Source organism: Coenobita brevimanus, chromosome 96, assembly GCF_032717465.1.
Source record: "Coenobita brevimanus isolate Jiangsu-jjx chromosome 96, ASM3271746v2, whole genome shotgun sequence".
NCBI classification, from domain to species: domain Eukaryota; kingdom Metazoa; phylum Arthropoda; class Malacostraca; order Decapoda; family Coenobitidae; genus Coenobita; species Coenobita brevimanus.
The window spans coordinates 13,825,608-13,843,725 of NC_137049.1; the positions used below are offsets into that span (position 1 = coordinate 13,825,608).

At 41.1% G+C, this 18,118-nt stretch overlaps 1 protein-coding gene and 2 non-coding genes across 3 annotated transcripts in view; 2 read left to right on the forward strand and 1 right to left on the reverse strand.

Moving 5' to 3' along the window:
- Positions 1–307: 307 nt before the first annotated feature.
- Positions 308–18,118, reverse strand: part of LOC145413461 (uncharacterized) — a 319,141-nt gene continuing 301,330 nt past the window's right edge. Inside the window, exons 8-9 of the mRNA XM_080283160.1 lie at positions 569–672; positions 308–329 (exon numbers count right to left, since the gene is read on the reverse strand). Of these exons, the coding sequence (XP_080139286.1) occupies positions 308–329; positions 569–672 (126 nt within the window). The remainder of the gene's footprint in view (positions 330–568; positions 673–18,118) is intronic.
- On the forward strand, positions 5,561–5,679 carry LOC145413562 (5S ribosomal RNA). The gene has a single exon (XR_013899747.1). It is a non-coding gene; the product is annotated as a 5S ribosomal RNA (ribosomal RNA).
- LOC145413553 (5S ribosomal RNA) lies at positions 5,981–6,099 on the forward strand. Its single transcript, XR_013899738.1, has one exon. It is a non-coding gene; the product is annotated as a 5S ribosomal RNA (ribosomal RNA).

Here is an 18,118-nt window from a genome sequence, read left to right on the forward strand (position 1 = left end):
GCCGCTAGAATTTTACTGATCTTAGGCAAAACAGACATAGGCAAATTCTTGTCCTCCATTGGATTCTGCTCAAAAGGTTACTCAGGTCTGGCCTCTTATGCAGCGTCTACTGGGGGGTCGTTCAAATGGGAGATGGCAGTTATGGCCTACTCTTCCCTGATTTCATTCACTCAGGGTTCAACTCATTCAATATCCTTTTGTGGACCTGATTACCCCCTGCTCGTTCACTAGGCGAATCGTTTACAATGAATATGTTTACTGTGCAAGGGCACTGTGCCTTTATTTTACACAAAAATACAGTGACTGATCAACAGTACTGAACAGAGATTCTGAAAGGTGGGTATCTTTTTTAGTTAAAACTATTCATATTAAGCAGCCTTTTTGCAAAGTTGTGACAAACATTTTTTCTCAGAACTGCTCTTCCAGAACTAGGATGCATCTTTCACAATGCAGCACCTTATATGTGGTGAACTACAGTATTTAACAAAACATATACCTACAGTCATTCACTACCATATCTCGCTAACCATCTTACTAAACAAATTTCCCAACTAATCAACCAACTCACCTGAATCTCGCTGCATCCTCTTTGAAGCTTTTCTTATATATCTCCTTCTTCTCTTCTGGCAGTTTCCTCCAAGCTTCCCATCCCGCTGGGAATATTTTGCGGTTCTAGATTAAAAAAAAAAAAATCAATCAACAAACAGAGACAATCATAAAACAAGTAAAAAGAAGCTGTGGTTCTTCCATCTTAACTTGCCCCAGATTTCTGTCATATTACAGCTTATTATTAATAGCTCGGCTGTACAAAAAGACAGTACATATTATGATTACACTGGAATCTCATAAACTGTGTGTTTCTAAACAGCAAATTCATAATACATGACATCATGCAACAGTTTGAAATATCAATAACTGGAGAAAATTATATGTGTCGCAACTGCAACCTTGAAAGTGATGGTTTTCCGATGCATTTTTGAACATCTGTTATGCTATGTGTGCACAAATGGTGGTTTCATAATAAGTAATGCTGTATAAAAATGAGATTTTCCTCTCTGTATCAGGTAGGCTATTTTTGAACCATATAAGGATCTGGGACGAGTTGCTAGGCAATGCCAGATTAATTAACGACTGCAGTCTTTACTTATTTTGCCCACGATTTTTAAATTTGACACAGTTTTGGTTGAATGAACAGACTGCTGTATATCCACAATTGTGGTAAAGTGGTTTCCATCAGGAAATTATCCAGGTTTACCTCCATATGTGGATGTGGGCCAAATATAACTTGCCTAGCACAACCAACGTCATTCACTCACAGAGCAGCTTGTTTTTTTCACCTTAACATCTTCACGCACGATGACTCAAAATGAGTCCACATGGTGTTAAGGTGACGCACTTGTCAGTGTTGGTCTGAAGGGATGCCAATTAGACAATTCTGGACAAAAATATTCATCAAAAATTATGTTTTAGCATGGAATGCATCAATCTTTGGTGCGTCATAGGGGAGGGTGTCTATTTCAAGGCTAACACTCTCAAAGAGTTGGCATTCTCTCGGTTTTGGTTAGGGGGGAGGGGGGCACGTGCAATTTTGGCGAATTACTCGAAAACTATTGATTGAACAGTCGCCAAACTTTCCGCCTGGGCCACCTAGCCGCAAGAGGTGGGTAAAGGGTGCTGGCAACAGTGTAATGTTTGTTCGTGTGAACATGCTCGACGAAAGTTCGGATCATCAGCTCTCGTCTTCCGTACTGAACCTCAGTCAGAGTTCATCCCAATATTCAGTCTACAATTTTAGCAGATAGAATTTCAAAGGAACTTCTTGAAAGTACTGGATAATGCGAATACTGAAAACAATAAGGAAAATAACCTAAAAGACCGCATCTTTACATATATTACATAATTATAAACATATTCTTTTTTATTATTACATGACAACCTATGGCTAAAAATTGTCTACTGAATATTGGGGGGAAGAACCGTCGTGTGACCGGCCCTTACGCGAGAAAAATAGATACCGGTGTCTGTTCGCATTTCGCCAGTCCTGGGCCGGTCACGATTACACCTATTGAAATACCATTCTTGATCTGAGACATGATTTGATAAGTGAGGTCATTAATCGTTACAGGATTACTCATTGAGCGGATATTAATTTAAGCTAAGTAGGAGAAATAAGGAACTGTTGACGTCGGAGGCTGAAACTCGTTCGTTAAGGCTGCTTTGAGTCATTTAGTCATGAGTCGACGGGCGCTTAAGCGCCTAGGTTCGTGGGATTTAAAATAATAAAATCAGTGTTACAGCCTGTAATGATAATTTCATGTTCTTTATGTTGCATTTACCAATCACATAAGTAATATCACAGGCAATAGTAATATAAATGTCCCAACAATTCATGAATCAATAGCAATTGTGCTTAAAATGACTGGAAGCTTTTGCATACTGTGATGGAGAGGTGGTGTCTTCATCTTGCTGTAATGTGAGATAATGTTCTGTGAATAATCGCTGAGTGTATAAATGTGAGACCTCACACATAAGCGGTACCGCTCACAATCAGTTTTCCTTCTAACGTGTAATTCAATCATTCGTTAGATGAATGGACTACAAAGATGTACTGTAATGACCATAGTCATATGAAATATGATACGGTAAGTCATTATCACAGCTGATGTAATAGCCTCTTCGACAAGAGTATGCATAAACTCTTTGCCTGTTGAGGTGACAGTATTTTAGCCTCCTACCTCTTCGTGGTGCACCACAGAACACATAAAAACACTTACTTGAAGTACTACCAACGAGGATGTAAGCAACCGTTAACAGTGTCTGAACATCATCCTAATGTTTATTGGTCAGTGTCATTCATGATGTGAATGACAGGTAATCTTACTGGTAACTGGACGCGATGTTATGTAAATGCATTCCTCTTCAACCTGTACTGATAATGGTATCAAGCGATAACCCTATGATATGGAATTACTGATATAAGGGGAGAGAGAGAGAGAGAGAGAGAGGCTTGGAGCGATTCAAGTATTTAGTGCATTAACATGTTATAGAAAATAAAATGTTTAGTATTGTTAAGAATGCAAATATTTAGTAGAATGCTAATGGATCTCAAAAACTAGTTCGGCAATTATTATCACTGGCGGTATGAATAACGTACCCCCCCCCCCGTCCGGCGCCTACCCTGGCATTCACCATGCCAAGCTTCCCCCTTAAGCAGCTCTCCCACCGGCTCGACCAGTTGCAGGAAAGTGGTTGCATGGAATTGTTGCGTGTCACAGGTTGCACGGACTAAGGCCAAATAAGCATAGTATATGTTATTGTACTATATATAAAGGTATATATTTATACCATAATATACAGTATATATAGTACCTCCTTATAAAATTAATAAAGTCTTATTTAATTGGCCTTGGTCTGCGCCACCTGTGGCACACAACAGTTTCCCATGCGACCAGTTTCATGCAACTGGCTGAGCCGATGGGAAAGCCGCCTTACTCCTGAGACATTTTTCACCCCAGCCAACTCCGTACCCAGCCATTTATGGGATGAACTCTGACTCTGACTGAGGTTCACTACGGACGAAGAGAGTTGATGATCCGAACTTTCGTCGAGCATGTACACACGAACAAACATACACTGTTGCCAGCACCCGTTGCCCACCTTTCGCGGCTAGATGGCCCAGGTGGAAAGTTTGGCGACTGTACCAAAATTCCGACAACACCACATGAAAGCTCATGAAATTCTGCATCTAGACTTCTGCTTCGCTCTTGCACTGTGTAGGCAAAATTTTACTTCTGAACAACAGTATTCTCACTGCATTTCGGTACTTTCACAGTACTTTTACTCATCAATTTTGTGTGTTTTTATTAGCTTATTGTATTGTACTGTATAAACATCGGGGAATATGATGGTATACAATTTATACAATCATAAACAATTTCTGGGGCAAATAAAATACATGGGAACATTTTCCATTGCATGAGTCCAGCCTGACCTCACAGCATTTTCTCTGATCATGTCACACATAATTACAGAAAACTTTCAGTGCACGAAGAGTTAATATCCCACAATTTCCTTCTAGGTGGATCACAAGTGAGTCAGAAAAGTTGCACAGAAAGTCTATCAGTGTTAATGCACCCAAATGGAGCACAAACAAACCATTAATAAGGGCAAAAAGCACCAGTAAAAAAAAAAGCACAGCATCCCCCCCCCCCCAACTTTCCAGCTACCAACAGTTTGGTTTGCCAGCATTATAATTCGGTGATTATCTCGGTGTTTACATATGTCGAGATGAGGATTAAAACGGAAATCTTCAGCAGCTCAAATTAACAAAATTAAAGCATTATTTTATTCATCAACCAATCATGTATCACAGCAGGTGATGACATGTATTTTTAGGCGAATCAGCAGTCAGCTGACTCAGCCAACACCCGGGCTGTGAGGCGTTTGCACCAAAAGGTCACCACGTCGGCCAACCAATCAACAAGCAGCTGAAAATATTGGTTATACAGTCTCTCTATATGGTCTTTATTAGTTAGTACAGCAATCATATTCAAGCATAACAGTTACTCTAAGCAAATTACAGTGAAGCCTCGCATATGACATATTTTTATCTAGCAGTTTCACATCTGGCAACAGGTTAGAAACTTTCCAAAGCCCAGCATCTGGTGAGGTAGCCTCACATCCGACAGGCGCTAGCCAGACGAAATTCTGTGCACTTTCACCTTGGCACTTGGCGGCCATCTTGTGACAAAGCCATTGTGTACGCCGCCACCGCACAGACCACAGCTACCACCCTGCCTAACTAATTTCTGTGCCCGTGTCTCGTGTTTGGCAGCGTTCAGCCAGAACTTGTTACAAAGTACGATGACGACCTTGGGAGAGACCGGAGGTGGCAGGTTGCCTAGAAAGCCTGATGGAGTGAAGGTGAAAAGAGAATATAGGAAGAGACAGAAACTGAAATAGTCTAGCTTGCAGGACACGCAGAAAGTGATAGACTCAATCGAGGAAGGGTACAAAACACGTGACTGTGTTAAAAAGCTTAACCCCTAACAGACGAGTGTCCGCATATGCTGTCCGAGAGAACTAGGGCCAAAAAGGTGGGTGTCCGCAATGTTTTCTTAGTGTTTAGGAATAAACTGCATATTGCAATGTGTGTTCTGATGTATAAACTTTGCTGGAAGACCTCAGAACACTGCCAAAATTAGGAACAGTAATGTACAAACAGCTTGGGTATGGGTATTGGTAGGGTATGGGTACAGTAGAGGATACTGCTTCGTATCCGGTCATGCCTTTGGCTCTATTATGATGGATAATCGAGGGATTACTGTGTGTGTATGTATATATATATATATATATATACAGTATATATATATATATATATATATATATATATATATATATATATATATATATATACAGTATATATATATATATATATATATATATATATATATATACAGTATATATATATATATATATATATATATATATATATATATATATATGTATATATATATATTTATGTATATATATATACATACTATACATATCGGCCATACCAGCCAACGGCCATACCACGTTGAGTACACCGCTTCCCGTCCGATCAGCGAAGTTAAGTAACGTTGGGTCTGGTTAGTACTTGGATGGGTGACCGCCTGGGAACACCAGATGCTGTTGGCATCCCTACGTGTCAAGTGGGGTTGGTGGAGGATTAGTGCCCCTCCCTGTAAAACAATTAACTCTAAGCCCTTGGCCACCCCGTTTGGGATACATGGTGTCTGGCAATGATGATGATGATGATGATGACTATACATATATATATATATATATATATATATATATATATACAGTATATAAATATATATATATATATATATATATATATATATATATATAAATATATATATTTATATATACTGTATATATATACAGTACATATAAATATATATATATATATATATATATATATATATATATATATGCCAACGGCCATACCATGTTGAGTACACCGCTTCCCGTCCGATCAGCGAAGTTAAGCAACGTTGGGTCTGGTTAGTACTTGGATGGATGACCGCCTGGGAACACCAGATGCTGTTGGCATAACGTTCTCCCTACGTGACAAGTGGTGTTGGTGGAGGATTAGTGCCCCTCCCTGTAAAACAATTAACTCTATGCCCTTGGCCACCCCATTTGGGATACATGGCATCTGGCAATGAATGAATGAATGAAATGAATATATATATATATATATATATATATATATATATATATATATATATATACAGGTAACTCGCACGGAACACGATCTCATGGAACGCGCTCGCAATTATACACGGTAAGGGCTGGGATACATGTAAGACAATGTAAGATGAAAAAACCATTATGAAAACTACAAATTAACGCAGGAGAGGCCTTTGAAAAATCAAATCCTCGAACGTCACCGCAGCGCGCGGTTTGTTTTGATTAAGTGACGATTTAGGCGGGAAATTATTCAGTGAGTGAGACATTCCCGAGTACAGTAGCACAGTATTTGTAAGTTAAATATTTATAGTACTGTACTGTTCTGGTAAGTTTATGTGCAACTTAAAGTACTATTAAATAACGTTAAAGCAAGAAATAAAGTCTTATAACCAGTTTACCTGATAGGCGTCAGAATATTGCCTTTTTTATTTGTTAGTTTTTTCCACAGTACCGTACAGTATTTGTAAGTTAAATATTTACTGTTCTCGTATGTACTGTACTTGTAAGCACTTAAATAAAGTTAAATAAATTAAATAAAGCCTTGTAACCAGTTAACCCGAATTATATGATTACCCATGATCGGCGTCGGAATATTGCCTTTTTTGTTTGTTCGTTAAACTCTTACTGTACTGCTTTTCTACAGTACTGTATTTGTAAGTTAAATATTTACTGTTCTGGTATGTACTAGTAAGCAATTAAAGCATTAAATAAAGCCTTGTAACCAGTTAACCTGATTTATATGATTACCCATGATCGGCATCGGAATATTGCCATTTTTGTTTGTTCGTTAAAGACTTATAATAAGAGAAAAATACATTTTTGTCTTGGTATCTTTACCTATTTGCTAAGGTTTGCTGTAATGGTTTGGATCATTTGATGCAATGCAACTTGTAGAAAACTGTGAAAACTTTCGGGCAGTGAACGAAAATCTGGGACATGAGACTGACCTTGACTTCACCCTCTCATGTTACGTATCATCTGTCAGTTCACCACCTGCTATCGTGAGGAGTGGGTGTACAATTTTTTCGCTCGTGGCCATGCCTAACCACACACAGTTACACCCATTATCTTGCCCCCGACAGAAAATACAACCTTTTCCCTCCCTTGCAAAACACACTCAACCACCCTGTTTATGAGACAGCAATATATATTGCGAAAATAACAAGGTAAAATGATAAAGATGAACGTAAAATGATAGAGAAAGATGAACATGTTATGACGGAAGAAGTACGTTTTCCCCGTCTGTAAACGTATTTATTTCTGCTTTGTATCTGTATTCGTAATAATTAGACTTATTGTTAGTTCTGAAACTGCATTACGATTCTATTTTTAGCCATTCTCGTGGTGTGGTAGCTGGAAGTTGTGACACAACTTCCTATTGCTAATTGGACTGACCCTTCACTTTATTCTCCCGTGGCAGAGTCTAGCCTTGGAGGACGTGCAGTTTTCTCATTTAGGACTGAAAATTCAACTCTTTTGCTCCCTTTTCCAAGCATGGGCACAACGATAACGTAAAAAATAACTCGAAACTACCATAAACATATATCAAAAAGGTGAAAATGCATTCATAACATTTTTTTTTTCCAGCTATTCCTAACAGATTATGTACTGAAATCATTCGATATCACAGTACTGCATTTCTAAGTTAAATATGTACTGTTCTGGTATGTACTTGTAAGTTAAAGCACTGATACCAGTTAACCTGATTTATATGATTACCTACGATCGAAGTCGGAATGTTTCCTTGTGTTTACGTACAGTATTTGTGTGTTGAAGTTTTGCTCTGGAGTACTGTATTTGTGAGTTATAACATTAAATAAACCTTCTAACCACTTAAAGTGCTTTCTAGTGATTACCAGTGACAGATAACAGCAAAACAACACATTTGGGGGGTCTAGGGAGCAAAATACGGAGTAGTTTAAATATACGCGATTTCGCACCTAACACGGCACGGTAGGAACGAAACCCACGTGTTCCGTGCGAGTTACCTGTATATATAGATGTATATATATATATATATATATATATATAAACAGGTGGCCTGCAGTCCTACCAGACCCAGGTTCAAATCCCCGCTGGGGCAGGGAACAGTTTAAGGTTTGAATTTAATAAGAAGACTTTACTGATCTACCAAAAGACCAATCGACATGTCATAAAAATACCCCCGCTAATACCAATACACCAGTCCTGTATGAGACAACCCAAGCATGTGTTCAACATGAACAGTGGGTGTTAGTGCCAAAGTGGTGACATGTAGGGGTGTATGGTATGTAGGAGGACTACTGGGCCTTGGGAGCAGGCTGTGAAGCCTATGCCTAAAGTCAGACACATAATATATATATATATATATATATATATATATTTATTTATATATATGTATGTATGTATATATATAGAGAGAGAGAGAGAGAGAGAGAGAGAGAGAGAGTCAGCGCAATGGAAGTCTGGACCCTCTAATTCGCACCATATATTTAGTAGGGTCCAAGAAATATTGTAGGAAAATTCCTATATTCGGTGGATTTTTTTCTGGTGGCTTCTAGCAACTTTATAGGCTTACCACCAAATGCTGTGAGATTATGAGCTCAGTACCTGTCTGACATTGGATGGGAAAACACATCAGATTTTCTTGTCCTGCCTGGCACTTGTTAATTTCAAAGCTCTCATTTTCACACCCTCCTCTGCCTTAGTGAATCATTGGAGATGGGTCCCAAGCCATTAACTTTTTCCTCTCTCATAGATAAAATTCGGGCTTTTCCTACATCAATTAGTGGCTTCGGACCCATCTCCAATGATTCACTAAGGCAGAGGAGGGTGTGAAAACGAGAGCTTTGAAATTAACAAGGGCCAGGCAGGACAAGAAAATCTGACGTGCTCTCCCACCCAAAGTCAGGCAGGCACTGAGCTAATAATCTCACAGCATGTGGTGGTAAGCCTGTAAAGTTGCTAGAAGCCACCAGAAAAAAATCCACCGACTACAGGAATTTTCCTACAATATTTCTTGAACCCTACCAAACATATGGTGCGAATTAGAGGGTCCAGACTTCCATTGCACGTACATATACATATATATATATATATATATATATATATATATATACCTGTATATATGGAGCCTCTGTGGTACAGTGGAAAAGTTTGCGTTTTTGTACACTGAAGAACGAGGGTTTGCGCCCTGCCAGGGTAATAAACTTTGGGAGCGTTCTTCTGGCTACGTATCGCTTGGCGGACACCTTGGGTGCTGTGGTTGAACCAGTGTCGCATACTATAAAAGTAGGCTTGCATCCAGTCGGCTTGTGTGGGCCGATTACACTTGGTTCACAGACTACACACACATCCAAAGCCATTCCAACACAAAAATTACACTTACAAGCACTTCTCACCCCATACATACAATCTCTACCAGACAGCGTAAGCCACTTGGTAGACATACATTGGCTGTATCGTCCCCACTTTGGTAGGGATAGGTTGGTCCTACAATGGATACTCAGACAGCTGATGAGATGAGATGAGATATATATATATACATATACAGTATATATATATATATATATATATATATATATATATATATACATACATATATATATATATACATATACAGTATATATATATATATATATATATATATATATATATATATATACACAGCCACTGCTCACATAATGCGCAATGAAAAAGCGCAGAAATAGTCATAGCACGGCCTTTTTTTTAAAGTCCAAAAAATGGTCAAAATGCGTTTTCGGGAATTATTACGCAGGTGGAGAAATTGGCCATTTCTTGAAAAACTGTACTATGCTACAATAATTGTGAAAATGCTGTCTGTGGCCAAAAATTATGGAATATTTAGTCATTATGCGAGATAAGTGGTCAAAATGCGGTAAAAACAAACAAAACGCGGGCAGATTTAGTCAAAGCGCAAGTTGCATTTTCCCGTTATGTATGCATGTCACACGTCTATGCTGGGTCACAGTCTATTAAGCATTCCTGGGCCACTCCAGTCAACCCTCTCCCCGTGTTCTGCTGCCACACGTGCTGTATCTTAACTCTGCTCTTTTTCTTGGCCACATGACCCAGCCTAACAATGCCACCTCACTGTGACCCAGCATGACGGCAGAAGAGTTTCACCCAGGAGCAGAAGCTTCACGTGATCAAGCGGAAGGAGAGAGGAGAACGTAATTGTGCCATCGCCAAAGCTTTCCAGGTCAATGAGTCAACTATTCGTACGACCCTGGCCAAGAAGGACGCCATATTGAAGACTGAGGGCCTACGGGGGATCTGCCCTGGACAAGAGATTTCAAGTGTCTGACCCAGCACTTGTTATGATGGAAAGGTACCTGGTCATGTTCTGCAACCAACAGGAAAGGGAAGGAGTTCCAATCGATTCAATAAACATATACGAAGGATGGCCCGTCACCTGTATTCTGTTGCTTGCCACTGTTCAAGTGTCTGACATTTTTTTCCATATTGGAGCATGTCTCTCACTACTGTACACATTATATTATTCATTTTAGAGAAAATGTGTTGTAGCGTTGAGAAAAGAGTCCAAATACCACTTTAGTGCAGGTGTGGGAATGAAATAAGCACTAGATTTTGCAATGCCCAGCATTCTCTATCATAAACAACAAGGGTAAAGGGAAGGCAACAGAGAAATATGAATTGTATACAGTAACCCTTCCAATATCCGGATCAACAGAGCCATAGGCAGGTCCAGATAGTGGTCCTGTCCGGATATTGGGCCCCAGCTTATGGACTTGTACTTATGGACCCTAACTCTGAAAAACACCTATACAAATCCCTCTGCACATACATTGCACCTATTTAAGACCCAAATCACACCAATAAGGGACATAAAAGACTGAAATAAATGCAAAAGAACCATAAAATGAGGTTTTAGAGGTGAGTTTATACAATATTAAACATTCTGGGTACTTACAAGTCCCTTGCTCTTGGACTGGTTTGAACTGCCAGTTTGCAGTCCACAGTTAATCCTCTGCACTCTAAATTCTAATTTCTTAACACTGCACAACACTGTAAATTCCCGTGTGTTCTAGTGGCAAGGTATTGCAGTTTATTCACAAAAAACAAGCACCTCTGGCTTGCACTGTTATGAGTATCTGCTCTCCATCGGAGTTAAGCTGTGACTGTTGATGTTGGTGGGGTAACAGAGTTGCCAGATCGCAACAGCCACATTACCAATCTCCTCAACTTTCATTGTCAAATATAACTTTTCAATACCAAATTCGTAAAGCTAGCACATATTCTTCACTAATTATATATACAAGTGGAAATACATGTAATCACTCTCCTTATAACTAACACCATGTTGATTATTTTCACACTATGTAGGGTAGCAGATTAATCAGAGAGAGCAAACAATCCACCATCTCCATCCTGTGTATCCTCATACATGTGAAAAATCCATTTGGTAATGCATTATTCTAATTCATTACCAAACGAATTTTTCATTACCAAATTGGCCCACAATTGGTAATGAAAAATACCAAATGGCATCCTGCAGGGGAGGGGGGAGGGGGAGGAAGGAAGGGGTGAAGGGACCATGGTGTAACAGCTGTTTGGCGCCAGGCGGGAATTTCAAATTATGGGAGGGAAAAAAGTCAGATTTTTTCCGAATTTTTTGTGGTTTTTGGCCCATTTTGGGAATATTGGATCCCAGGAGGATTATGTCCGGTTAGTGGGGATGTTCGGATATTGGGCGTTCGGATATTAGAGGGATTACTGTATATGTTTAAAGTCTTGGGGGAAATATTTACCCTGTTGGTATACTTTAATGTACAGTACCCTCGCATCCAACACGCGTTTGTCCAGCACGATTCGTGTCCAGCACGGAGAGCAATAAGTAGCAAGATTTAATTCAGTTTAATTACTGTAACACGGGTGCATTAGCATAACACGGACGGAGCTCTGAGAAGTGGGCGAAATCCGCAGAGTTTGCCTCTAGCACGATCACCCCTGGTCCAACACGGTCATACTGGACGTTCCTGTGATGCTGACAGCCAATAAAAACTTCCGATCAAGTAGCCTCCCCCGCCCACTATCGTGAGGTGATCGTGATGTCGCCCAATTAAAAACGCTTCTGCTCTCACATGATGTTTTGTTTAAATTTCTCCCGCCACAGCGCCACTCAGTTGCATAGTTTGCATTGGAAGGTGCCTTTTTCTTGCTGCATTTTCTGCCCTTGTTACTGCATTTTACCCTGCTCACGATGCCTAGGAAGCCTTCTGAGAACCCCAAGAAGCAGTGGCACCTCCCTCAGGCCACCAAGCTAGAAAGCATCGAGAGGAAGAAGAAAGGGGAGAGGAAAGTTGACATTGCCAAGGCCTACGACATGAATGAAGCCAACGTGAGGACCATAATAAAAAACCAAGACAAGATCCTGGCAGCAGTGAAGGCTTACAGAGTGCTAGGACAGGCAGAAGCAGGACCTTCCATGGCTGTGGACGAAGATAGTGATTCTGAGTGTGATTTCGAAGGATTTATGAGGGAGGTTGAGGAGGAGCACCAGCCATTACCCGCTTGTGACGCCAGCAGCCATCCTCCGGGGACCCAGTAGGACTACCTACAGCCTTGGATACCTCCTTCCATTCCCAGCAAGCCCACCAACACTATCCTAAAAGGTTAGTTATCATTCATAGCACAGTACCATTTATTATAACTACAGTAGTACCAATATATGTATAGGTATATGGTAGGTATTTAGGGTGACATTTCCTAGGGTTGCTGACAAAATTCATTTTTCCCCATAAGCTCTGTTGTTTGTCCAACACGTTTTTGGTCCAACACGGGACCCATGCATGACAATATTACCGTGTTGGACGTGAGGGTACTGTAATCAATACTACTTTATTGAGGTGTATAATGTGCATGGTAAAGTTGTGATGCTTCTATTCATGTATAAATCCCAGTTGTCTGTGGGGTTTGGCACCTCTGAATTAGCTGACCTCAGCGCCACTCCCACTGGGGAGGCCGGTCAGCTAGACAGAATGCACTTATCAGTCAAATGAGAGGGATGTATATACTCTGGGCTCTCTCTGTGTCACAGTTGTATCTTTCTGTTGCCAATAAAGAGAGAGAAATCTGCTCAGTTTTCAGTTCACCTGCACACGCTACCTCTACCATTCCTTCAACAGGATCTACACCGATTTCCCACCATCTCCAATGTGTGAGAAGCTTGGCGAAGAGTGTCAGCCGGAACTGACTTCGACCAGGTGGAATGTTATATCTTGATAACCTTGCTTGGAACAGTGCAGTCACATCTAAGCTGATATATAAATTGGTGATCAGCTGTGGGGTTCCAATAAGCTGATATATTAGTGACTAGTTAAGGAATCATTACAAGCCAACACACCATAAGCTGTCTCAACTCCCCGGCAGATTTAAGGCATCGAGTGGTTGGTTTGCCAATTTCTGGAAGAGGAAAGCTTTGATAAGAATGCAGGTGACAGGAGAACGAGCGTCAGTGGATGCCGAAGCAGCAGAGACGTTCGTCGATGTACTGAAGGGAATAATCAGGGATGGAGGCTGCACTCTGCAGCAAATTTACAACATGGATGAGACAGTCTGCGCTATAAAAGAATGTCAAAACGTACATCATGAAAGAACACAGGTAAGGCAGGGGTGGGAAAGTTGAGAAGGTGGGCATCACTCTATTTTTGTCATACAATGTTGCAGGCCACAAAATGAGGCCAGTAGTTGTAAGCAAAGTGAAAAAAACAAACAAGGTGCTTTAAGCACCAGTTAAGCAGGGCAGTACTTCCAAGGTGGATGGAAAGATGATGACAGTGGGAACTGGAACTCCCGTTTCATCACCCCTCGGGACTAGTTCCAGACCATCCCCCTTTGCTGAAATTTTTCAGTGTCTCAGTAGTACAGAAAGTAGGCCAGCATGCTCTCCAATACAAGTTCTTCTAACTATCAACACCAAACTATGTGTTCAGTACACACTACAGTCAATCCTCGTAAATCACAAGTTCATAAATCACAGATTCATAAATCACGGCTAAGTGGCTGTCAGACTGGCGGCACCCTTAAATCACTGTTAAGTCATGAAAATCGCGGACCTAGGCACCCAAGTGGGCCTTTTCCGAGGAGAATCGTAAACCGTGGCATTCAAATTGAAAATCGCGACCCAACAACCAATCACCATGCATCCCTGGCGGCAAGTGTGCATACTAATCCCGCCACGTTGTTGTTCTTCCTGCCAGTCCGTACACTACAGACCATCGCTGTGTAGTACGAGAGCTACCTGCCTTTTTTTGTGCACCTCCCCCCCCCCTCGCCTCCTACCTTCCATGGCCCCTCCCGAACCCCTGATGAAGTGCTCTAAGCAACATGGTGTCAAGAAGCTGCCACCATTGTCGAACAGTCAACGTTTGGAGCTCATTCATCATGTTGAGAAGGGAGGCTCATTCGTCGGGTTGAGACTTTGAGGGCTTCCTGAGGGAGGCAGAGGAGCTGGAGAAGGGACAACAGCATGAGGGAGCACCCCCACCTCATGCTGAGAGGTTCTAAGTTCTTCCCAACACCACCCCACTCCACTCACTTAAGCAATATCATCATAGGATTAAGGTGAGATCCCTTAACATTGCTTACTTCTATTAAATACATGCACTGAATATTTCTAAATTTGTATGTTTGTGTTTGATGGTGCCTAGATAGGTGTAGGTAGGGTGCCGTGGGGGGTGGTTGGCCAAAGTCCAGACTCAAATTCATTTTTCACATAAGAGTTATTATTTATAAACCACGAAATTTGTAAATCACGGCAGTGGTCCATACCCAAATTGTCGCGATTTACGAGGATTGAGTGTACACTTCCTTTTCCAAAATTCAAAACAAATTATGGCTTCACAATACACAGCCTCAGAGTCCCCGGGGGGGGGGGGGACCATAAATACCCCCACCTTCCGCCCCTCTCCCGGTGACGACTCGAGCTGCCTGGAACCACTGTCTGACTCACTTCTTCTTCATTTCTGCAACATTCGCAGCCTTTCCTCTAACCTTTGCTTTGTCGAGCACCACCTCTCCTCCGCTAAACCTCACCTTCTTTTCCTGAGACTCAGCTGTCTGAGGCAACTGACAGCAAACCCTTTTCTGTATCCTCCTACTTTCTCTAAACTCATTTCAAAGTCAATGATGGCTGTTGTGCATACCTGTATATACGCAATGACTTATCTTGCTCTCGTGTTCCTGAACTCAATTCTTCTGAATTCTCTACTCTCTGGCTTCTGCTTTCCTGTTATTCTCTGACTAAATATATCTGTGCTGTTTTCTTATCGCCTAATGCTACTGACTATCAAAAATTCTTTGACTATCTTACTTCTACGATGGAACACATTCTGTCCATTTCTCCTTTCTCTGAAATCTCCATTCTAGGAGATTTCAATGTTCACCACCACCTTTAGCTCTCTTCTCCTTTCACTGATCCACTTGGTGAACAAGCCTACATCTTTTGTATCCTTAATGACCTAGAGCAGCTTGTACAGCACCCTACCCATAGCCCTGACTGCCTTGGAGTTCCAACATACTTGACCTCTTCCTTACAACTAATCCTTCTGCTTATACTGTTAATCTTTTCTCTCCGTTGGGCTCCACCGATCATAACCTTATTGCCTTAACCTATCCTATCGCTCCGGTATGGCCTGTGGACCCTCCAAAGAAAAGTCGACTGTGGCACTTAGGAGCTGCAGATTGGGAGGCCCTCAGGCAGTACTTCTTTGATTTTCCCTGGAATGATTATTGCTTTCATGGCCGGGAGCCATCTAAGTGTGCCTTGCACATTACAAAGGTTATTCTCTCGGGCATGGAAGCATACATTCCTTTCTCATATTCTTTGATTAGTGCAAGAAAGCCTTGGTTTAATCGCACTTGTTCTAATGCTGTCTACAACAAGGACAGGGCCTATAAAAGGTACCAGAGCCAGTGCTGGGCAGGTGCGCAAAGACCTGCACAATGCGTAATTGCGCACCGTTGTGATAAGGTGAATACCGTTTGCGCACTTCGCACTGCACAAGACCTTGCACAATATTGTGCTTTTGCCAATGGAAAGGCAGGTGCGCAAGCGCAAATTTAGTTGCCCTTGCACAAGTAAATTCGCACTTGGCACCTGCCTTGCATACCTGTCTCACGGGACACGTGGTATTGGGAGTTGCCCGTATGGCTGGACAAGGGATGGGAGAAGCTTGGGCAGGTCGCGAAGGTTCTGGATTGTTGGGGGGAGGTGGGAGGGTAGTAGCATTTCTTAAAATGTTTCAACAGAGATAATGTATTTTAATATTTTTTAAATTATCATTATTAGTAAATAATAATAAATCTATCAATTTATCTATTGCCAGATGCCATAATCCCATAAGGGGTGGCCATTTGACTTTGAGTTATTTGTTTTACGAGGAGGGGTACTAACTCTCCATCAACCCACATGTTCAAACGTAGGGAGCACATATGGTTTGGTTATATGGTTACCACCCAGTGTTGTAAATGGTTTCTTGGCTTACAGGAAACCATTTGGCTTGTCACTCAATCTAAAGCCACCTGTAAAGGAAAGAAAAGCAATAAGAAGAGACAGGAAAGATGGGAGAAATAGGAAGGGAGGAGGGCCGGCACAGAAAAAGAATGATAAAGGCTAAGGAAGAAGTAGGCAGCACTACATCAAGTGAGTGGATAATGGTCGCCACTACCTACCACCCAATAATAAATCAAAATTACATTATTTATTAAGAGTAACATATGCAATTCCTTACAAAAATCATTAAAACATATTATTTAAATCAAATATCCACAGCCTAATAATTTATTAGGCTGTGAATATTTGATTTAAATATGTTTTAATGATTTTTGTAAGTAACTGCATATTTTACTGTATATCTATACTGAATTACAGTGCACTCGCATAACTCACGGACATCTAACTCATGAATTATCTAACTCATGGTGTCCTTATCTAAGTCACCATTATCACCAAACTCATGGAAAATGCTTTAACTCGCCTTTTTCCACTAGAAAATGGTTTATTTCTGAGGAGATGTTTACCTCACGGTATTGTAGCCGCAACTCGCGACTGGAAGCCAATCATATTTAAGCACACAGTCATTGTGATTGCGCAACCAATTAGAACAATGCTTTCTCCACCCACGCCACCTACACCTAGTGGCCAGTACTGCAACTAGGCTAGTGTGCTGAAACCGCTAACCGTCTCTTGTCGACGTAAGCATTGTCATCAGTAGGATAATTGTTTATCATTATTATAAGATATGCAGTACATACTTTTGAGACAGGATGTTAGTGTTATGTGGTGTTATGAGGGGTTCTGTTAATGTTATACTTGGCTACCTGACACCATGGCAGAATCAAATATATTTTTCCCCATAAGGTGTATTTTTTTTTTAAAAAGAGAGTGTATGTGAGTGAGGTGGAGGGGGGAAGAGGGAGGGGGAGGCCGAGGATGAGATGGAGGGATGGGATGGAGAGGTATATGAGAGAGGGGGGTGTGAGTTGGGAGCAGGGCAGTGAAATGGCGGAGGACAGGGCGACTTGGAGGCGATTTGTTTGTGGCCACCCCAAACGGGATTGAGGCGTCTGGCAATAGATAGATAGATTTTTCCAACTCACGGCAAGAGTTCAGAAGGAAATATGAGTTAGGCGAGAGCAGTGTATTACATAAAACGTCTTAAGAAAATGCAGATAAAAGTAAATCTGGCAACATCACAGCCTTTGTTTCCCTGTCCCTCTCACTCCTCTGTCTGAACTTCCACGAGTTAACAACGCCTTGCTCCAGTCCTACTACCTTAGTCACTTAGTGTGTCATGTGAACCATTTTATTTCACAGTAAATAATTTCAATTTAATTTGTCAGTAATGGATGCCCC